Source organism: Corvus kubaryi, unplaced genomic scaffold, assembly GCF_017639235.1.
Source record: "Corvus kubaryi isolate FWS band 111438036 unplaced genomic scaffold, C.kubaryi_AGA036_p1.0 37361, whole genome shotgun sequence".
NCBI classification, from domain to species: Eukaryota; Metazoa; Chordata; class Aves; order Passeriformes; family Corvidae; genus Corvus; species Corvus kubaryi.
In genome coordinates this window covers 931619-954476 of record NW_024581118.1, presented here as the reverse complement: position 1 = coordinate 954476, position 22858 = coordinate 931619, and the positions used below count along the sequence as shown (strand labels likewise).

The following is a 22858-nucleotide window of genomic DNA, read 5'->3' as shown; positions in this document are numbered from 1 at the left end:
ATGGCTGAGGGGGTTCATAACTGAGAGGGATCCACGGCCGAGGGGGAGCAATGACAGAGGGGGAGTAATAGCTGAGGAAGTGAAACGGATGAGGGAAAAGTCGTGGCTGAGGGGGTGTTATGGCTGAAAGGGAGCGATGGCCGAAGGGTGAAACGACTGAGGGAGTGTTACGGCAGAGGAGGAGTAGTAACCGAAGTAGAGCTGTAGCTGCGGAGCTGACATGGCTGAAGGAGAGTCACGACTGAGGCAGTGTCACGGCAGCGCGGGTCTCATGGCTGAGGGGGTGTCGTGGCTGAGAACAGGCAGCGCCAGGTTTGAAAAATAAACGTTACTGAACCAGTTGTCCTCGTGGCTGAGCACTGCAAGCAACGCTGCAGGCGGCAGCCAATACCGGCAGAAAGGAGCACGGCGGTTCCGCCCCAACCACCTCCTCCGCCTCACCCTCCACGGGGCACGGCGCCTCTTCCCGCCGGCCCTCAGCCGGGGGAGGGGAAGGCCGCGGCTAGAGCGCCCTCGGGCGCGGAGGGCGGGGGGCCGGATCCTTTCGTAGCCGAGCGGGGCCGCCCCAGCACCGCCTCCTCCCCTCCCCGCTCTCCTCCCGCCCCGCGGAGGCGGAGGGTCCGGGGCGCAGTGCCGTGCGTGTGCCCGTAGTTCTCGTGGCCGCGCTTCTTCGCTCCGCTCTCCTCCCGCAGCCTTCCCTCGGCAGCGCCGCGCCCTCCGCTCTCTTCGCTCCCTCCGCTCTCTCCTCTCCTCTCCCTCCGTTCCTCCGCTGCCCCTTCCCGGCCGGCCCGGGCTGCGCCTGCGAGTCTTCTTCCCCCGCAGTCCGGAGGCCCCCAATATGTTCAGCGCCGTCCGCGCTCAGAGGCACCAGGTACGGTGGGCGGGGGCTGGCCAGGGACCGTGCTGGCCGCGCTTTGTTCGGCGCTGGGGAGCGGGTGGAGGCGGCGGCCCGGGCGACCGCCTCGCACTCGGGGAACCGGTGCCCCTGCGGACCCGCCGCGCTTTGTTGCTTGTTCGGGGCCCGTTTTCTTGGGCCTCGGAATTGTCCGCATGGCCTGAAGGGCGTGAGGCCGCTCCCTCCGTGCCGGGGGAACGGGCGGGCCCCGGCGGCCGCGGGGTGCGGTGTTGCCCCCGGCCGGGAACTCCCGGGTTCCCCGTGCGTTCGGGTGCGGTGCCAGGGTCAGGCGCTGCCTCTCCAAGCGCCACGCTGCAGCCGCGGAGTGGCACCTTCCTAAACCCTTAGCGTGGGGGGATGGGGGGGTAAGAGAATCGCGGGAATCCTGGACTTTGAAGGAAGTAGCCGCTCCGGGATGAGCAACGTGTGCTGACAGCTGGTTGCCAATGTCATGACGCTCCTTGTCATCTATACCAGTTCTAGGAAGTGAGGGATAATGAAGCAAAAACAGTGGCTGTCAGCCCACATTAGTGCTTCTGGGAAAAGCTGGTGAGGGTGAATGACCAGAGCGGTTTGGTTTTGGTTTTTGGGGGTGGCTGGGGAGTGTACAGTATTTTCTGCCTGCATGCACCAGTTCCCAGAGCTTTTTAGATTTTTTAGAGGCTCTTCAAGGTAGAAAATGCATTTGCATTGGCACTTTTGCTTTTCCTTTACCCAGCATTCCCACAGACAGTAAAACCTGAATTGGTTATAATTTCATACAGGGTAGAAAAATGCTGACAGTGAGAGGCGAAGCGTCCGAGTTATTTCCTAAGGAGATGAGTGGTGATAGACTAATGGAAATACAGTCTCATGTCTCTCCTTATTTGTGTGCTTTGTGAAGGGAGGACTTTTTTTGTTGTTTGCAGTGATGAGTGTGTAGACACCACATTTATTCTCTTCTGTCAGCAAGCTTAAATAAAAGAAAGCGAGCAGGATGTGGTGCTTTGATGGTGAGATTGGTGTAATTTTAGAAAGCGGATTTTGTAGCCACAAGCCTGACTCCTGGAGCACAGGATACGACAGTCAGGGAATACTTTCCAGTTAGGAAGCTGTGTGTTAGCTGCTGTAATTAGGTCTAATTTTGTCTTCCTCAGCTTGAGTTCTTAAGGAGTAGGAGATGGTAAGAAAGGCAAAAACTGCCCAGAATGGGGGTGGAACACAAGGAGGACATACAAACAAAAATCACTGATTTGGTTGTGTGACATGTTTGGAGAACTGTGGGAAGTGTGCATTAGTAGAAAAAATAAACCCAGGGGGTGGGGAAAGGGGAGGAAAGAACTCAGATTTTAGTAGAGTGCATGTGAGGCAGAAGGTTGAAAAGGAGATGTAGATAAAGACTGTGACAACAACAGCAAAAGTACAACGTGGGAAAGGAGAGGAAAGGCAGAACCAGTGTGAAAAGGGAACTAATGACCAGAGCTAGGGCTCCGAAGTCTGGGAGGCCAGTCCTGGAAACCAGTGCTGAATGGGCAGCCAGGGTGTTACAGCTGAGGGTTGTCGCTGGAACAGCAATAACATTCAAGCATGAAGCCTGCTGCTTATAAATTTTTAAAGTCTGCATGCATAAATGTGTTTGGAAGCACTCTTTATAGAGGACAGTCCAAGCATTACATCTTCCAGGGCTGCATGTAAGAGATTTTGAAAAATGTCCACAGTACTCTGTCCTTCCCCTTTCAGTTCCTAACCAGTGATAGCAAATATTCCCTCTTCTCTCCCTCTCTCCTCATTGTTGGCATGGGAGCACGACTGAGGTTGATGTGCAGGTGAAATAGAACAGTTTTGTCTACAAGTCATAGTTATCAGTGAGACTAAATCTTTAGTGGAAAGCAACTGAAAAGTGAATAAGCAAAGCAAAATTGTTGTAAATTCCGAGTCTTACTTCAGATTACTGGTATAAAGAGATTGAGCCTATTTAGTGGTGTAAAGTATGTTGGTAAGTGTCTTGGTCTGTGGTGTTTTGCCCAAATGCAGGCTCAGACATGAAAAGATGGTGCGTTTTTACCATAAATAAATGCTAATGTATGAAAAAAATATTTTGAGGATGTTTGGTTTTATCTTCTGATATAGGTAATGGACTGTGAGCAGTTGTAGGTATGACCTACATTTCTTCTGAGCTGGGCTGTCACAAGCCAGAATGCACCGACTGGGTGTTAAGTTCCATTTTTGTTTCACAAGTGTCAATCAAGTGTCTGTCATTATATCAGCAAGTATTGACTTTAGGTCAAAAGATTAACAAGTATCTCTCCCAAAGTAGTGCTTTACCTGTGAATTGAAGAAGTAATACCTTGATTTGACTAAAATGTTTGTGCAGAATTGGCACAGAGCAAATACTGCACATGGAAAATGGGCTGTATTAAAGATGAGAGGTAAAATAGATGGTCCCTGTGTTGTTAGGTCATGGGCAAGGTGACTTCTGCCTCTGGAGCTTGTTGTCTCGGTGGTCACCTGAGAGCACAGCTCCTGCAAGAAACTCTGCGGGAGAGAGGCCTAGGGCAGCACTGAGGATCGCTGTGTCTGAGTATCATTGCTATTTAGGTGAGTCTTCTTGAATGTACCTTTAAATGGGCATACAGTGAAATAGAGGAGTTTAAAAGGAGGGAATCTCCCTTCTGGAAGTTCAGATGTGCAGCCAGTTTATCTCTGAGTGCGTTATGAGCTGTGACTTGCTCATGGTCCAGTGGTACACATACATGGCAAAGGAAAATCTCAGTCTGTGCACAACATGAGGTGGTCAGGAAACACAGTTACTACAACAAGGTTGTGTTTAAAATTGAGCAGCTGGGCAGACATTTGAGTCCTGGCATTGCTGTGCTTGGAAACAGCCGGGGTGCTGGAACACGCCAAGGGGATGTTCCATGGCTTCAGGCCTGCCTGAGCCCAGCGTGACTGGCCCTTGATCCAAGGGGGTCTCCAGCCCCCAACACCAGTACCAGTCCTTACTGTTCAAACTACAACAAAAATCCAGAGCTTATGGATTACTCTTATATTTTTTGCATCATTTTAAAAGTAAGTGCGAGGAATAGCTGCTCTCAAGTAGGAGTTTTCTCCAATGTGTTGGTCCCATCTGGGATGATAATTCTGTAGTTTTAATGTGTTTAGAGAAGTGCATTTGGATGGAGCTTGAACAGTCATCGTGTCAGAAGCACCAGGCTTTACCTGGCTGACAGTCATCTGGGAACATCTCACTTGGCTTAAAAAAATTCAAAATCCTGGATAATTATAAAAAATGCTGCAGAGTTCTTGATGTGCTGAGCTAAAAGGGAATATAGGCAAGGGAGGGAAGGTAACAGCAAAGTGATTTCGAGTTTTAAAAATAATTTAAGGGAACGAGTTTGTTTGCAGTACCTGTTTATAACCTTTAATGCAGAATAGGCAGCGTTCTTGACTTTGCAGTGAATTTTGGCTGATAGTTCGGGTTCTGTTCTAGCAGAAGTACTCCAAACCAAAATATGGAAAGTTGTGAATCTGCTTGTGTAGATTTAATGCTGTTTTGAGTAATAATATTAGCCATGACACGCACAACAGCATTGAAACTCTGTGGCAGCAATTAAGATGTTCAAGTTCCTAGATATTCAGATTGGACAATACCATTAGGGGCATAAATGCATCTGCGTGGGATTGGTGTCTTGCACAAAGGAGGACTTTAAAAGAAAAATCTCCTGTTTCAATCCAGAGCTATTTTGGATGACCTTCTTGGGTCTTCAAGGTCCCAAGCAAGTACATGTGGCAGAGTTAGAACACTGGAAATAAAACGGATGTGTTACAGCAGAATGTGACAAAACATGCCCAGAGATGTAAACAGAGCGAGGCTGATTGTGGGATTTAGTTGGAATTGTTTGACTAGCTGTCCTGTGACTCGGAATGTTTTGTTGCGTTGAGTCTTTGGGGAAGGTGTGGACATCAGGCTGTTGGGTTCTGTGTTTGAGAAGTTTGCTTGCTTTAAAAGTTGCAGTGATTATGCCAATTGTACCAACGGGGGAAGCGATGACTGCCAAATGCCTAATTAAACAATATTTGTTAAGTAGAGCTTGGTGTCAGCTTCATAACTTGCCTGTAGGATTACAAAAATAATATACCTTTATTGCGTTAGATTTCTTTTCCCAGCAAAGCTCACTGGCATCGCAGTGTGTTTCAGGAAGTTGTGTCCCGGGGTGCTGCTCCTGCAGTGCCCCAGCATTCCGGAGTGCTGTGTTCCCGGTGGGCGCTGCTGTGCTCGGGAGCAGGTGTTCCCTTCTCCCGGCTCTGTGGCTGTGCCTGCTCCAGCAGCCAAGCTCAGCGAGTGTTGGCTCTGCCTGCGCAGTTCTCTGCCGGCTGGAATATTCTGTGTGCCCAGCTGTGGGGATGGGGGCAGTGTCCTGTGGAGCTGATCCGTGGTGGGATAATGCCCCCTGCCGCTGCTGGGAATCAGCCTCCTGCTGGAGCTGCCAGGCTGCCTGGGCACCAGGCAGGTACTGCTCCTGCCACAGTCACCCCCGGGCTGAGCCCTGGCCATGCACCAGGGTCACAAGGTTCTCTTCTCTGCAATGGAGGGCACTTTCAGTTTTTGACAAGGAGAAATGAGCTGCACCTATTTTTAGGAAACCCAGTTTCCAATGTGGCATTTATTCTGTAGGTACAAATATAGTGTTGGAACTGAAGTGATTGATGTTTTCCTGAGGTGGTACCAGGGTCATGGAAAGTTCCAGAATGAGTGTTGCCTGTTCCCTCCCTATTGCTGCTGCTCCTCCTCTCTTCTTCCCTCCCCAAAAAATCCCTGCATAAAGAGCCCACCAGCATGTGGATTCCCAGCAAAGCCACCCTGATCTGCACTGCTCGTGCAGAGCTCAACCAGAACCCAACAGATTCTGTTCCCAGCGTGGCAGAGAAACTTTTTACCAAGGAAGGCTGTCATACAGATAGTGATTCCTGACTTTATAAATCTTTCTGGAAGTAGCGGAGACTGGAGACATGCCCAGTCATTTCAGACATGTCCTTAATCCATCTTCAGACAATTTTAGGCATTCGGTAGAAGAAGGCTATAAGTAGATGAGCACAAGAAGAGCCAAAGGTAGGAGGCTTGTGGATTGTGTGCTTTTAGAAAATGGAGTCATTTTTGTTGGCGTTACGTGTGAGTTACCTACTTGTGCAGGCAGTAATGATAATAGGACGTGCTGAAGGGCAGAGTAGGTAAGGGATTGGCTAAAAATGGGATTCGGCTCTTCCAGCTTTTTCTGTAAGTACTACTTTAGCCCTTTTCTTGTCTCCGGGGGTATAATGGTGATGTGGTTGATCTCTTATTAGGCATGAGGACATATTGGTGTCAATATGGAATTTTTCAGGCTGTTTGCTTTTTGTGGAAAAAACCCCACCTTTTTTGTGAAGAAAAACTTGTTTATTTGGGTCAGGAACATACATCAAGTTTTATATGAAATACGTGGTGGCACTAACTCTTTTCCTTACTTGATACCTTCTCCTTTATTGCAGGTTATGATGCATGATTATCACAGAAGAAATTCATGTCTATAGCTCATAAGGACTTTATTACATCATCTTCAAGCCTGATAGTTTTGGAATCCATATTGCAGCTGCAAACACACGTCTGCTTTTGCATTTCCACAAACATCTTCCTTGTCAGGACATCCTGAAACTCAAGTGCTCTGTTCTAACACAGTGATACCATTGGGCTATTTTAAATTTACAGTCATATATTTGCTGGTAAGTTGTACCATTAATTGTGTATACAGTAGTCAGTACTTCTGCTGAAATTATGCAAATTTAAAATCTTGGTGTCCTTTCTTTAATAAAACATGACAAATGGATATTTGTAAGAAAGATTATTGTTGCCAGTTTAGGGTTGAATACTCACAGTAGTAAGTGAATTTAAAATAGGTAGATTAACACTAGAAGTATTTTATGGGAGCCTTGCTATTTTCATTACTGATTTTTGCAATCCACTTTTTCTGGTTTGGAGTTTTCTTATTTAGTGTGATCTTCAGAATTTTCTTAAACTTGAGATGGAAATACAAATTGTTGTTGGTAACATTAATAGAATTCCACATATGCTTTCCTCTAAGATCTTCAAGGTAACTGTACTTCTGTGTATGTTAGCAGCTCAAACTTACAAATCTGATTTTTTTTTTTAATAATTACTATTTCAAATTCATTAGGTCACCTCAGGGTAATAGTTTAGTATTCTTAATTAGCTTCCTATTTGGAAAGTGGTTAACTAAAAAAGAATCAATTAAAGGAGCTATAAAATAGCTTCCAGATAAAAAAGTTAAGTTTCCTGATGTTATTTTTCCGGTCTTGGACTGGTTTCCCTGAGGTGGTATGTTTGTATATGGCCGAGGTCTTCCGAGGAAGATGTTCTAGCTTTGAAATGGCTTAAAATACATTATTGTTTTCCAGAATTTATTAAATTCTGTCTGTTTTGTTGGTCATAATGTTCTTTCATGGCTCCCAGCTGCTCTAAAGTACTGAGTCATTACTCATAAAATTAAACAGAAAATGTTTCTCTATCTATTCTACTTCACTAGCTACTTTAAATTCTCAGTTCTTATTTTTCAGTGTAGCTGGGTTTTGCATCTGCAAAAAATGCAGCTGGACCAGGGTGATAGGGAGCAGAAAGTGGTGATGAATAATGATAGCTGGGGATGGATCTACCAAAAAAGATCTTTAGAGAGGGGAATCTGTGTAATCCAGTGGCTCCCAGCTTGCTCCCACAGAGCTGGCACAGGTTCTGCCTGTGGTTTGAACCCAGTACCTGCTGAAGTGATGTGGATGCATTAAAAGTTGTAGCCTCAATCCCTGAAAATCACTAATCCATTAATTCCCCTGCATGTTTGTTTGCAAACAGTGTGCTTGCTTCTGTACTGAAGCAAGATGCTGTGTGTGTAACCTTTACCCATTGTGTGTGTGCAGCCTGACCAACACCAAAATGATTCCCAACGGATATTTGATGTTTGAGGATGAGAACTTCATCGAGTCGTCTGTTGCCAAACTCAACGCCTTACGGAAGAGCGGTCAGTTCTGCGACGTCCGCCTCCAGGTAGCTGTGCCGTGCCCCAGTGGGGTGCCTGGGGGGGTGTGGGGGTTGCACCACATGAAGCTGTTGCTTCAGTGACTGGGAGATGTGAGATTTTAGAAGCCCGTTTTTCTGAAAAATGCATACTAAAAACTACCAAAATGGGGTGCACTTTGAGAGAAGTGATGCTTACTTTTAGCTGGAGACTGTTGATTGGAAAAATGGGTTTGAACTATGGCACTCACTTGAGTAGGCCTTCATACTGTGAAAATACAAAGGTAGTTACAAAAAATCCTCACCAGCACATGGGCTTCTTGTTTGTGTTTGACATAAAGGTGTGTGGACACGAGATGCTGGCGCACCGAGCTGTGCTGGCGTGCTGCAGTCCCTACCTGTTTGAAATCTTCAACACTGACAGTGACTGTCATGGGGTTTCCCATGTGAAATTCGATGATCTCAACCCAGAAGCTGTTGAAGTTCTGTTGAATTATGCCTATACTGCTCAGTAAGTAGTTCTCAGAGTAACTAGAGAAAGGGTAGACTTCTATTTGAAAAATCAGAATAATAGAGGCAAATTCTATCTTTAATAGGTTAAAAGCTGATAAAGAACTGGTGAAAGATGTATACTCTGCAGCAAAGAAGTTGAAGATGGAGAGGGTTAAGCAGGTATGGTTCTCAGCTCTTCTGGAAGTCCATTCTGCCTTCTCAGGCTGACAGCATCGCACCTTTTGGTGTTAGTGAGCCAAAACCTGATGATTCTGTGGAAGAAGAGTTCAGCACAAAGCTCCTGTAGATGTTCCTTAGCATGGTATTGATTTGGCGCCAGCTGGATGTGTTGTTTCAACTTGAGCTGTCTTGGTGCCAGAGTGTTCTCTGAAGTTACATTTTGTATTTGTGCACCTGTGTAAAAAAACCAGCTTTGAATCTTGGCTCATTCCTTACCTTCAGGTCTGTGGCAGCAGTGCTGTGCGTGGTTGTGTTGGGAGCATGAACAAACCTGTAAATCTGTCAGAAAAAGAATAATCCACACACTCCTGAACATAAATTTGGTAGTGCTTGACTTTGGAAATACCCTTGGCTGCAGATAGGGGTACTCTTTACAAGGGATTTGGGATTATTAGCTCACCTGAGAAACAGTTTTGGATAGGTGTTCAGTAGAAAAGCGTGGGGTCAATGTAGATGTCCGTAGCTTCCAAATGTGTCTGGCTTTTTCATTTAAGATGTGCATATTCCTGTGGAAGGCAACATTCCCTCTACAGCACTGGCATGGGGAAGACAGCAGACAGTCACTGTGCTGCAGTTAGAAAACAGCTGCTGCTGTATGTTGGGGTAGATAATTTAAATGTATAAAAACTTCTCTGCTTGTACACTAAGCCGCAGCTCTTTCCTTGCCAGGTTTGTGGTGACTATTTGCTCTCCAAGATGGACGTGCAGAGCTGCATCTCATACCGGAACTTTGCCAGCTGCATGGGAGACTCTCGGTTGTTGAACAAGATTGATGGCTACATTCAGGAACACCTTGTAGAGATTTCAGAACAGGAGGAATTTCTCAAGCTCCCACGGTTAAAGGTTAGCTTAAATTTGTAGAATTCCTTCTGGTACAGGATTTCCAAAACGCAACCTGAGAAGCAACTAGGATTTCCTTTCCCTTTTGGGGGAAGGAAAGCTTGGTCTACTGACTGCTGCCAACAGCGTGACAGTTTTGGATCTGTGTCCTGTTCTTACTGCTGTGAACCTTAACTGTAGAGAACATGTGCTGTCATCCTTTCCAGCTGTAAAAGGTGATTGTGTTTAAATGTGCTTCCTAGTTCCATAGGCTGAAAGCATCTTGTGGTGTTTTCTGGCTCTGTGGTAAAGTGAGAGTTGTGCTCACTGTGTAAAGTACAGCATGCTACAGGGTAATTCCTAGAGAGTAAATCATCTTTTCTCTTCTCCCTCAAGCTTGAAATAATGCTGGAAGACAATGTTGGCCTACCCAGCAATGGCAAATTGTACACAAAGGTAATCAACTGGGTACAGCGCAGCATCTGGGAGAATGGAGGCAGCCTGGAAGATCTAATGGAAGAGGTTAGTCTTTAAGAAAATGGGATTATGGGATTAAACATAAAAAAAAACCCAAAAAAAAACCAAGGAAAAAACCAATATGAAGGATGATCCCGTTTTACTTTTTTTTTTTTTTTTTTCACTTTTTTAACTATGACCCTAAAGAATTTAAATTTTGCTGTAGGTACCCCTAAGCTGAGAAACTGGGGGGGTGTTCAGGTGAGCTGAATGCACTGTTCAGTCTGGTCTTCACTTTCCTTTTTGCTCCCTGTTGCTGTATAGTAGCCTCAGAGTGGCCTGTATCTGCTTTAGTTTGGGGAGGTGGTACTGAGACTTGCCATAGATTGGTGATGTTTTCCTTTGCAGGTTTTGCTTGTAAATGCACAGTAGGTAAAAGCTTCTAATGGTTGTTCCTCCCCGTTGGTTTATCTCCCCATAGGTTTATTAACAAAACTAGGATACCAAGGCTGAAGAACCAAGAAGAGCCTCAAGTGTATTGACACGTACAGAAGCAGCAGTCCTGCCCCAGTGCTCCTAAGAAAATCCGCTGTGGGCAGAGAACGATCATGATGATTTAATGGTGTTTACTTACTCCTTTACAGGATGCATTATTATGAAACTTGTGTGTTGTTAAATGGCTTTATTCATGAATACTAATGGTAGATGTCGCCTGGGCAGTGTTTAATGGCAAAATTAGCGGGGAGACAAAATTCTCAATTGGCTCCAGCAAATGGACTTTACCAAATCTCATGAAACATCGGAATTTTCCAAGTCTGTTATTACAAGCACAAAAGATCCCCAGAAACACTTGTCTAGGCAAAAGTATATGTTGATGCTGTCATATAATCTGAAGTGTGTATTTCCTCTTGGAGAAACTCATTTAAAAGCTTGATCATGTTGAAATTAAGATGCATTTCATTGAAACAGCTGCATCTGATTTCAGTGGTGGACAACAGTTTCTTCCAGAACTTAAATCTGTGTTGTCTTCACTCATTCCCATACCTTTCTTTTAGAGCCCACTGTTGGCTTCTCTTGGCCTTTTTTGATGGAGATAAATATGTGTATTTTTCAGAGCAGAAAACTTGTGTGCAGGGATAAGGAAAATGCTTGCATGAGACTGTGAATTTGTGTAACTTTGCAAATTAATGTGCCTTTTGCTTGTCTAATGTTTCTGTGCTGGGAAAACAGTAGAAGCCCATGGAAAATGAAGATTTCTCTCAAGCTGAGAAAGGAAGGAACCTTTACCCCCTGTTTGAAGATTGCCACCATGACATCTGCTTCCTTTTAGTTTTGCCACTGTGCAAGCTTGAGATGAACTGACGAGCAGTGTGGTGTCTGGGGTAATGTGCCTGTAGCTGAGGAGCACGGAGACAGCAGCCACATGGGTGTTCTGTTGTTGTTTTTGCAGGTGCAAACGCTGTACTACTCAGCTGATCACAAGCTGCTTGATGGAAATCTGCTAGATGGACAGGCTGAGGTGTATGGCAGTGATGATGACCACATTCAGTTTGTGCAGGTACAAATTGCAGACAGTCTCAGGTAACCCCAGGTAGACTGGAGCAGTTTACAGCACACCTGAAGTCCTGTGTTCTGCTGGCAGAGAAGGCAGCAGGTGCTGTAGTGGAGAAGTGCACCATGAGAAGGTGTCTGGCAGGAAGCTGCTGCAGGCCATGATGTGCTCTCAGCTTCTGTCTCTTTGGCAGGCTGGGCTGACTCTTGGCCCTTGCAAAACAGAGTGCTCTGACTTCAAAATCAATCCTGGCTGTTAGAAGAAAGAAGAGGCAGACAAGCGGTCAGTGGTAGGAAGTCAGCTGAGACCTTGTAGAGTTCCCAGAGACTGTAGAGAAACACAGACTGCTTGGCTTGCAGTGGGGAATGTATCTGTTAAATTTGGCCCAGAAAAAGATTCCAGATCCAAGTTCTAATCCTTGAGCTGCCAGCGTCCGCTTCTTTTGTTCAGCTGCACTGGTGGTGTAGCTGCCAGATATCTCTGATGCTTTGACAGTGCAAATCACTCCTGTGCTTTTTGAGAGGTCTTTCTAAATGGCTTTTATTTTTATTTCTAACCAGGTGTAATCCTTGAACTCCAGAAAAACCACATGGCTCAGTACAACGCAGGCTAAGATAGAAACAATAAAAAAGGACTAGCAGTTGTAAATTATCAGTTGCTTTATACAAATGAACTTGGTTTACATTTATGATTTTGAAGCAAATACATTGTAATATTTTATAAAAGTGAAACAGGTTCACACAAAAAGTTTCCTTCTTGAAATTTTTAGCTATTGTGTACGTAAAACACTGTCCATTCCAGAATGTGGATTTTAGAAATGAAATGAGAGGAAAAGGAAAAACCAGCTAATTTTCCAGTTTCTTAATTGTTTTTAGGAAGCCTTCACAGAGTTCTCCACTTCTGCATACCACTTGTAATGCTTACTAGCAGAGAGGTGAATGTTCAGAAAGTTCATTTTCAGAAATAAGACCAGGACTTCTCAACAGTTTTCTACAAATCCTTTCTGATAAGAAAAATCACCAACTTCAGACATCCTAAACAATTGAGAGATTGTTTATTGATACTGATTTTTGTATCAATTTATTATTAGTAGTATGAATTACTATTTTTTATTATTATTATTATATATTATTAGTATCAATTGATTATTGATACTAAGAAAACCCTGGATGCCAGTTCTGGAAAAAGTGTAACTTCTACATTTTTAAATTATAAAACTTTGTATTTTCTGTTGCTGTCGAGGCAATTTTAAGATAAGAGCATAAGTGGTTAATTGGATGAAGGTTCAGAAATAACAGAAATGTTCTCCACAAGTGCACTGGTTGGCACCGTGAGCTGAGCTTAGCAATCCAGCTCCTCATTGTGAGGTTATCTGAGTTAGGTGATGTGTTTCAGAAGTCTTGTGACAGTTTCCATGGAGATCAGGCTCCAGGGAACTGTGCAAGCATCGCAAACTTGGGACTGTGGTCATAAACTCTGCTGCTTGAACAGAATAGACAGTGTGGTAACTTCCTGTGCTTCAGGAAGAGCCTCAACAACCCAGCCAACTGTGCTGAAACTGGAAATTTTGCGGTTTTTCTTAATTGAGCAAAATCATGTAAGCTACAGTATAAATTTAATTGGAGATGAAATGAAAGCAGAAATCTGTTAGTGGAAAGTATCAAGGGAGTAAAATCCAAGAAACAGCTTATCTGAGCACAGAGGGGAACTGAGGCGAAATTAATTTGTCTTCAGGGAATGAAGAGAATAGTTAATTCACTTCCAAATAGCATTATATAATTAACTCAAGTTCCAGAAGCAGAGCTTGGGAGTGAGGCTCCTAGGTGGTAGCTCAGTTCTCTGCAGCTGCATGTAGCTCTTTCATTACATTTGTAAATCCTGCTAGGAATGCACGCTCACTTCCAGGGAGTTGCAGTCCAGCACCAGCAGTAGAAAGCTGCAGTCGCAGGATGAAGTGAGTCCCAGGAGAAAAGTGTAGGGTGGTTTTTGGCCACTGTTGCTGGGCAGGCAAGATGTTCTGCTGAAAATATAGGTGTGCTATAAATGCTGCTCTGCGGAGGTGGTAGACAAGTCTGCTCTGGAGTGGCTACGTAGTATCTCAGAGAAGCACAGGTAGAAGAAGCTGTAGTCTCTGGCTAGGTTTCTGTAGCTGCCTTTTGATTTTGCAGAAGAGGCCACCACGTGAGAATGATCACAAGCAGATCAGTAGCAGCTCCTCTGGAAGTCTTTCTCCAAATGCTACTGTTCAGAGTCCTAAACACGAGTGGAAAATCATTGCTTCAGAGAAGACTTCGAGTGAGTAACGGGCAGGGGTTGTCTCACAGATGTGTCTGGTCTTGGGTACCTGCCACCTCCTGCTCCCTGGGGATTTCCTTCACATCTCTGAGGAATGCTGAGGTGTCTTTTCTTACTGATGATACAAGTCAAGTAATTTGTAGGGTGCTTCTGATGTACCTGGGCCAAACTGGGATTACATACATCTCAGTTCCTTATCAACCAAATCCATGGTGTGTATCATTTTTCCAGAAAATCCTAAGGAGATAGGCAGTCCACAGTTAATTAACAGAGCTGTTTGGTCTGTGTGTGCGAGGAGACTCCCAGCAAATCTTTAAGTTGCTGTCATATGTCCTTCGAGCACTCTTTTAGTATCTAAAGCATAGTTGTTGATAACTAACACTTTTTCTAACACTTGGAACCAGTAACCTGAAAAAATGAAGTTTCCATGCTGCCAAGGGGAGTGGCACAGCCAGCAGAGCCCACTTGGCACCCAGCTCAGTCCCCCTTCACATGGTGCCCTGCTGACGGTGGCGGTGTGCTGTCCCCGCAGGTAACACGTACCTGTGCCTGGCTGTGCTGGACGGGGTGCTGTGCGTCATCTTCCTGCACGGCCGCAACAGCCCCCAGAGCTCCCCCTCGAGCACCCCGCGGCTGCTGAAGAGCCTGAGCTTTGAACTGCAGCCCAGCGACCTCATCGAGAGGCCCATGTGCCCCATGCAGTACGCGCGCTCGGGGCTGGGCACGGCCGAGCTGCACGGCAAGCTCATCGCTGCGGGTGAGCCAGGGTGGGGGCACTGGGCCGGGGGGTGGGCTGGTGTCTCTGAACGTGGGGCCAGTAACCTCTCGCTTGCAGGGGGCTACAACAGGGAGGAGTGCCTGCGCACCGTGGAGTGCTACGACCCCGAGAAGGACACCTGGACGTTCATTGCGCCCATGAGGACACCGAGGGCCCGGTTCCAGATGGCGGTGCTGATGGTGTGTGGGGTGGGGAGCAGGCCTGTGGGACACTGTCCTGCCTGGGCTGAGCTGAACAGGACACGCTGAATAGGATGGCTCTAGAAGTTGTTTCTCTGTAGTTCCACGGTTACCCCAGCGCTCAGGAGCTGAGTGTGGTGTGCTGAGAGGTGACGGGTGTTGGTTTGTTCCTCTCAGGGGCAGCTGTACGTCGTGGGTGGATCAAATGGCCACTCGGATGACTTGAGCTGTGGAGAGATGTACGAGCCCGAGATTGATGACTGGATGCCTGTCCCAGAGCTGCGGACCAACCGCTGCAATGCAGGTGAGGCCTGTGCAGCACCTGGACTGCAGGGTGGAAACTCAGCCAGTTGTGACTCACGTCCCATGCTTTCCTGTATCAACAGGAGTGTGTGCCCTGAACGGAAAGCTGTACATTGTGGGTGGTTCTGATCCCTATGGCCAGAAGGGACTGAAGAACTGCGATGTGTTTGATCCTGTAACAAAGGCTTGGACGAGCTGTGCTCCCCTTAACATCCGTAAGTTTGTTGGGGAGCTGGGGAAGGAAGACGAGAAAAGGGCAATTGCAGAACTGCACCAAACCAAAATCTACACCAAAGCAAAGCCCCTTGGAGTTGCTGCTGCTGCGGGCTGTTGCTGGTGGCTGACTGTGCTGGCTTTGGTTGCAGGGAGGCACCAGTCGGCCGTGTGTGAGCTGGGGGGGTACCTGTACATCATCGGCGGGGCCGAGTCGTGGAACTGCCTCAACAGTGTGGAGCGCTACAACCCCGAGAACAACACCTGGACCCTGATGGCGCCCATGAATGTGGCACGGCGCGGCGCTGGCGTGGCTGTCCGTGATGGTAGGACTGGGACTGCTTTTGCTGCTGCCGCCTCGGGGCTTTTCATCTTTGCTCTGATGCGAGTAGAATACAAAGCTGTGCTCCTTTTTGGGCAGGAATCCAGTAGGAGCCTGGCTAAACTGCCAGTTTTAATTAAAAAACAAAAACCACTTGGTTGTGGGGCATTCACCCCACCTCTTCTCAGATTTGTCACTGTGCAGCTTCTAGAGCTGCACCTGCTTGAATTTGGACTTTGCCCCTACTCTGACTCAAATTTCTGTCACCTGTCATGGGCAGGAGACCCAAAGCAGGTCACTCCTGTAATTGCAGACCTTCACCAGGCCGAGGTCTGTGACAACAGCTGGGGTCCCTTTGGGCTTTGTCCAGCCTTCTGGTGGGAACACAGGGCCAGCTGGTGCTGAGCAGTGAGCGTGGCTCCTTTTCTTCACACAGGAAAGCTCTTTGTGGCTGGAGGCTTTGATGGCACGCACGCGGTGAACTGCGTGGAGATGTACGACCCTGCCAGGAACGAGTGGAAGATGATGGGCAGCATGACCACACCCAGGAGCAACGCCGGCATCACCACCGTGGCCAACACTATTTATGCAGTGGGGGGCTTTGATGGCAATGAGTTCTTGAACACACTCGAGGTCTACAATCCAGAGTCAAACGAGTGGAGCCCCTACACCAAAATTTACAAGTTTTAAGTGAATTAAATTCCCTTTTCAAACTAACAGGCTTAGTGATGTAATTGTGTTTCAGTAGAGGTACACCTGTGAATAGGGGTGGGGAGGGCATAGACGTTGCCAACAGCAACACAGAGCTTTTGCATATTGCATATTAATGTGCTGTATATATTTGTTTTGGAAAGAATATTGAGATGAAGGGGTTTTTTGTGTATTTTAGAACTTCAAGGTTTTGGGTTTTTGATGATAACGCAAGAGAAACTAGACTGGGCATACCACTTCAGGAGCTTCCCCCAGTGTTTGTCACTTTGCACATTGGATGACTTCCTGGAGGTGTGTTCTTGGGGCAGGAAGGGTAATGTTTGTGGGGGATAATGTTTTTTCTTTCATCAGGCCTTGGTTTCCTTCAGTAACTGGAACAATCTGTAACAAGAAGCCTTATTTAAACAGATATAATGGCTATTTTTTTAATTAAAAAAAGCTGACATGCCTCTGCTAATACCTTATCTTTTACAATTGCCTTTTTATAACAGTTTTTATATACTCAGCAGAGTATTTTGTCTGTTGAAATGCAAATGGCAGATAAATGGCTATTGAAACAAAGAGACAGCCTTGGAGTTCCTAGAGCCCGAGTGGGACAGTGGATTGCCCCTGCAGGTGAGCTGCTGCCTCTGCTGCAATGGTGTGAGTTAATGTGTGCCACCTTCCTTAGAGCTGCACAGGGTTTCTGGACATGACACAGCCAAGACTCTCTAGGGTGGGGAAAGGATTCTGGCTCCAAGTACTTGGAGGAGAATGCAGAGTGCGCTTTCTGTACAGCAGTTTTGTTACTCCGGGTGAGCTGATCTTTGTACAACAACAACTTGGGGAGGGGGGTTCTCATGGGTTTTAAACTCTTGCCAGCTGGCAAAGAAAATGTGTTGTAGTACCTGTCTTAAGTTTATTTTTCTAATATTACCAGCTGGAAGTGTGATAGAACATGAATAACTTGATTTTGTATGTGCTCATAGTGCTGTTTTAGTTCACTTTCTCTATTCCTCTAGATCAAATGTTGGGGTGGGATGACTTGGTGTCTAATGTGTAGTGCTGCACATCTAACTGGGTGCCAAAACTAGCACTGACTGCTTGCTGCTGCTGCAAACACATTAAAGGTACCGTTTGGGAAACCCTCGCACCACAGGCGTGCCCTGACATGGCTCTGTGTCCTTTTCTTCAAGGAGGTGGTCTCCAAAGAAGAGTCTGTGATACTAAAAGTGGCTGTAGGCACAGGACAGGGGTAGGGGCTGGAGTGTCCCATGTCCCTTGTGCCTGCAAGGAGAGTCAGGCTCGCTGCTGGAGGGACCAGGGCTTGAAGCACCACAACCCCTGGGGTGTGTCTGCTCAGGGGCTGTGTACAGAAACCTCTCTGCAGGGTTGGGTAGTGCCCCACAGGGCAGGGGGTGCAAAGCTGCACCTGGAGCTACTCCTTCCCCTGGGCAGCTTTAGGGATCAGCTACACCAGTGATGGCACTAGGCCAGGTCCTGTGCAGTGGGGCAGGCAGGAGCTGGCTGCTCCAGCTTCCCACGGGAGTGGGAAAACACACCAGGCCCAGGAACTTCACTGGCCCCTGCAGGCTGTGAAGCTGGTCCAGCTAAGCAGGGAGAGCCAGGAGAGTGGGGAACAAAGCACTTCTCCTCCACAACAGCCCCTCCCAGCCAGTTGCCCGCAGAGCCCAGCCAGCATGTGCTACAGCTGGGCCAGGGTTGGGACACAAGCTGTCCCCATCAGCACCTTGGAGCCAAGGTCCCCACCCCGCTTCCAGGGCTGGAGAACCCCCATGGAAACAGCCCCACACAGCAACTGTGCTTCAACAGACTCCTCCAAACCCCCTGGCCCAGGGGCCTGGGCAGGACTGTGCTGCACTTGCATTCACAGGGACTGGGCAGAGCCACTCAGAATCAAACACTGTTTAATGTAACAATAAATTACATTTTTACAATCAAGAGTTTACAAATACATCCAAAAGTTAATATCAAAATAGACACTCTGGAACTTTGCCAGTCAGCTCATCTCTGTACAAATACATACACAGAAGAGGTAGTGTTAAAGGCCTTAGAAAATGGCTTTTGCAAAGTTTCATGACTTAAAGCAGTTCTGGAAAGCAACCACTAGTGCAGCCAGAGAGGGATGTCACCTGGAGAGCAGGAAGGATCAGGCCCACCTTGCAGGAGGATGTGGCAAGAGCAGGATGAGGAGCTCCCCCAAGAGCACTGCTAGCAGGTTTCCACTGTATGAAGATAAAGTGCCTGCTTAAACAAAGGAGAAACACCTTTTTCCTCTGAAAAGGGGTCTGGGACAAACACCTGCATCGGGGGGGGGGTCTGTTTTGTCTTTAAGGAAAAATGAGCATCAGTCTGTTCCTTTGCTCATTCTACGTCCTCTCTTAAGCCCTCACAGACACACGTTGTGTCTGTGGGTCAGTCCTTCATTTCCAGCCTTGCACTGCACTACTTCCTGCCCTCCCGAGCTTCCGGCTGACACAACAGATTCCTTTCTCTCACTTGTCACTTGTAAAGTACCAGCAACACAAACACAGGGGTTTTCCTCTACAACCATTACCAGCTCAGCTCCTCACAGCAACGCTGGATGCTCAGAGCAGCCCAGCACAGCTGCTGCATCCCGAACCAGCACTGCTTCTCCTGGTTATCCATGGCTATCCAGCGGCACCCTCACCGAAGACAGAACATTCTAGAAGTGAACAGAATTCTCAGCAGAAATCCCGACATTTAATGTCCACGTGGAACTGTGTTTTTCCCTTCAACTCTAACCCAAACCAGCACCGCTGAGGAAGAAAACACGGCAGTTTTGGCTCCTCCAGCACTTCCCTCTCCTCCCCCTGAGGAGGTGGAGCTCACACAGCTGAGCCCGGGTCAGAGCCAGCCCCTGCTCTTGGCCTCCCTGTACACAGAGGCCTGGCACTGCTCCAGCATCTGTTCCAGCTGTGCCAGCTGGCAGCAGCCCACTTCCAGCCTCTCCCTGGGAGACAGGAGAGAAAGGTTAGCAGGACACAGCAGAATAGAAATCTTTACAAATACTCCCTACATTTTCAAGGACATTTCCATCAAACTCAAGCAGCAGCAGTGACTTTTGCACTACAGCTGCTAAACCTGAGGATTTCACATGAGTTCCTTGCAACACCCAACCCACAGCTGCCACAGGCAGAGCTCCTGTTCCCTTCTGGGGCAGGTAAAGTGGAACAATCGGCAGGAGAGGTCACTGACATCCACTTTCTGGAGAGATTTGGGATTCTGGAAGGTTCAGTTCAAACCATCCTTCATACATTGACATACCCTGTACTCACACTCAAAATAACGATCTGGATACACCCCCTTATGACTTTCAAAAGAGGAATCTCAACCTGATCACATATAAACATGCCCTAACTTTGGTTTCCAAAAGATTCTTTCTCAAAAGACCATTTAAAAGCGGCTCCTCAAAAAAGGAAGAAAACCCCCATCACTGAGTTCCCCAAGCACAGGCTGAGGGCTGCCACAGCAGTCTGCAAAATACTTGTTTTACTCTGCTGAGCACAAATTTCCACACACAGTTTTCTTTCTGCCTGTATCAATACAGGTCTAGAGCCATCAACTCATGCAGAGTGAAGCTTTTAAACTGTTTTTTATTGCTGATTAAAATACTGAATGTCTCCCTCTGCATAACTTTGTGCCCTGATCTTGCAATCTGCACTCTGAACTTCACGGAGGATGCAGGGACCCAGAATCAGTCCAGGCAAAGGGAAGCTTTTTAGAGTAATTCACCACCCAGCCTTTCACTCAGCTGATCCTGGCCAGTGACAGCTCATTCATATCCACACAACAGCAAAAACCAGTTACCTGTCCTTTATTAGGCAGCTCAGAATTATTAAAAACCCACGATAACATTTTAGAAACCTCCCAGAGCCTGGATTCACAAACCCTCAGTGACACAAATTCATAAAGAAATGAGCCAGAAACCACTGGCATAGGAAAGAGGGCCCAACACCTCACCTCCAACAGCTGAAAATCACCATGTAGGCACTGATGCCTCATCTGCAATATAATTTCTGTCCTCTCCTGCTCTGTGTTAATTGGGCATTAAAATTAAAAAGGGAATTTAAAAAATCCCCCATTCATTTTCCCTACACTGTTCCTACAAAGGGGGATTTTTTATTGACCCGGATGATTCCTCTCATGGTACCTTGGTTAATACATGTGAAAAAGCTGCCTCAACCCCCCCAATGGGGTCAGTAACTGGCTCACCTGTACAGCTCCTGTGAAACACACTCATACAGCTCCTCAGCAGTGAATTTCAGACTGTTATTGATCTAACACAAAGAAGAAAGAATTCATATAGTCATTTATCAAGTATCACATGTCTGCTACAATTATACAGTAGGAATAGCAGATACAGCTCATGTATTCCCTAACAGGCTCTCAAGTTGAGACAGTACATTAAAAAAGACATCCTGTATCTTATAATAAAATCTAATATTACAAATTCCAGCTCCATTTTCTAACCACTTCTGCACAAATCTAAAAGACCTTCAATAATTCTTCCTCCCCTCTCAAGTTAACCAATAGTTTTATTTATATATACACATATATAAGTACATATAGATGTGTGTGTGTGTGTATGTACCTCAAATGAAATAGGCTCTGACTTGCATCAATTCCAAAAATGCATGTGAAGGCCCAAACCCCAAATATACTTCCCTGCACAGCAGAGCACTGCAAGCCTGAAATATGTAATGTATTAAATAGAGAAATATTCTACTAAAACCATTCATTTCAAGGCTTTTTACTCTCAACAGCAAATCATTCACACCAAGTGAGCACTCAGCAAATCACACAGGCAACTCAAATACCTGCTGAAATCCAACCAAAAATCTATCTTTATGTTCAACAACTAATAAATAAGAGTGAAGAATCTAAATTCTTAGTGGAAATACAGTGATGAGACATGACCTCAGAGCTACTTGAAATAAAAGCTGTAAGTGAAGTGACCAAACACCAAAGAAAATATCATACCTCATGCCTTCTGAGGAAGTTATAGAGGGTCCAAATATCTTGGAAACTGCTGGTTGGGGTCAAAATTCTGAAAAAGAAAAGTTTGGGGATGCTTTTAACTCTATGAAAGAGTTTAAAAAATAAGCCAGAAATCCTCAAGGGAAAAAAAAATTACTTGAACAAAAAGGAAATTATGAAGTTTGAAGAATTTTCCCTTCCACTCCTCTAACAGAATTAAAGAGCTTATTATTTCTGTGAGGACTTTTCTGGAGGCTTTTCCTAATTAAAAATTCCCTCCATGTTTTTGTGACCCACTTCTGTATGAGGAGGGAGGAAGCCCAGCAGTAATTGAAAGCCCTTTGGTGCCCACCAGCAAGGCCCATGGGCTCACGTGGAACCACAGCAAAGCTTCCCAGGATACACAACATTCCCACCCCAGCTTTAACTCGCTCCCTCCAGATTCCCATGTGCAGCCCAAATGCTGCAATTCACTTCCCATTTTTGCTGCTTCTAATAACCACCACCTAAAACTGCCAAGGGCCAGCGGGATGTGGCAGCTGAAGAGAGGTGGCTTTAATGAAGCACCTCGATGGACACCCTTTTCCACAAGGCTCCAAACCTCATCCAGTAAGAAAGTTGGTTTTTAACAAAATTAAATATCCTCATCTATTTAGGCAGATACAATTTAGTTCCACCTCAGTGCAACTTTATTTGCATTCACCAGGAAAAGCAGAACCCTCCTAAATGCTGTATAATGTACCTTAAAATCAACATTAAAACACAAGTAACACCTTATAAATATTAAGAAATATTGATAAAATTCTGGTTTTTAAGTCTTTCATAGTTAAATAATGATTAAGATAATGACTGGACTTGGAAAAAGAAAAAATCTTTTGGGGAAAGCTCTATTTACTTTCCCATGGGAAAGTGCCCAAATTCTCCTCTCCCTCCTCTTGCAAGCTCTAAGCTTCATTTATAAATGAATTAATTAGGAGTTGAAAAAGTCAGGAAAGTAACAGAATAAGCTAAAAAATCCCAGTTAAAGGACCCTGTGTTTGAAGCAAGCTGGAAGACCATGACACAGCACAGGATTTACTGTGACTGGAGTGTCCACTGCTTTCTCTCATCATTTTTGGTAGGAATTATCACCAAAAATTAGTCACGCATTCTTCCCCCCCTTCCTAAGAAGCAGTACCCAAAATGTTTGCGTTAAACCTGCCAACTATGAGTCAGGAAGGGAACCAACTGGCTGCTCTGCCTAAAAACACCTCGGAGCCTTCCGCGGGCACCTCAGCGACAATCGGCTTTGACAGCGGAAAACCCCAGCAGGGAGAAGCTGCCAGCAACCCTCCTTGGAAATGCTGGGAATCCCGGCAGCTGGAACTGCACAGCAACTCCCACTCCCCCGGCAGCTCCCATTGCCCCCCAGCAGCTCCCGTGCCTACCTGGCAGCTCCCATTCCCCCAGCAGCTCCCATTCCCCCATAGCAGCTCCCATGCCCCCATAGCAGCTCCCATTCCCCCATAGCAGCTCCCATGCCCACGCAGCAGCTCCCATGCCCACGCAGCAGCTCCCATGCCC

General features: G+C 46.3%; 2 protein-coding genes across 6 annotated transcripts in view; one reads left to right on the top strand and one right to left on the bottom strand.

The window, feature by feature from the left end:
• Positions 1-589: 589 nt before the first annotated feature.
• Positions 590-17431, top strand: LOC121667320 (influenza virus NS1A binding protein). Of its 2 annotated transcripts, none has more exons than XM_042033850.1 (15): positions 590-871; positions 6401-6631; positions 7838-7964; positions 8276-8445; positions 8531-8606; positions 9336-9509; positions 9882-10007; positions 11392-11499; positions 13662-13788; positions 14321-14545; positions 14624-14745; positions 14923-15049; positions 15132-15263; positions 15414-15587; positions 16020-17431. In XM_042033850.1, exons 3-15 carry the CDS (start codon positions 7854-7856, stop codon positions 16271-16273), a joined length of 1926 nt encoding a protein of 641 aa, XP_041889784.1. In that variant the 5' UTR covers positions 590-871; positions 6401-6631; positions 7838-7853; the 3' UTR covers positions 16274-17431. The 2 variants fall into 2 exon arrangements, with proteins under 2 accessions (XP_041889784.1, XP_041889785.1); XM_042033851.1 differs by lacking the exon at positions 590-871 and adding an exon at positions 5720-5984.
• Positions 17432-18184: 753 nt separating this feature from the next.
• The window catches only part of SWT1 (SWT1 RNA endoribonuclease homolog), a 26635-nt gene continuing 21961 nt past the window's right edge, over positions 18185-22858 (bottom strand). For 3 of the 4 annotated variants that reach the window (XM_042033839.1, XM_042033842.1, XM_042033840.1), the window contains 3 exons: positions 21299-21365; positions 20531-20595; positions 18185-19268 (listed from right to left, as the gene is read on the bottom strand). In XM_042033839.1, coding sequence (XP_041889773.1) covers positions 19163-19268; positions 20531-20595; positions 21299-21365 — 238 coding nt within the window. In that variant the 3' untranslated portion in view covers positions 18185-19162. The remainder of the gene's footprint in view (positions 19269-20530; positions 20596-21298; positions 21366-22858) is intronic. The other variant, XM_042033841.1, reaches the window with a different exon arrangement.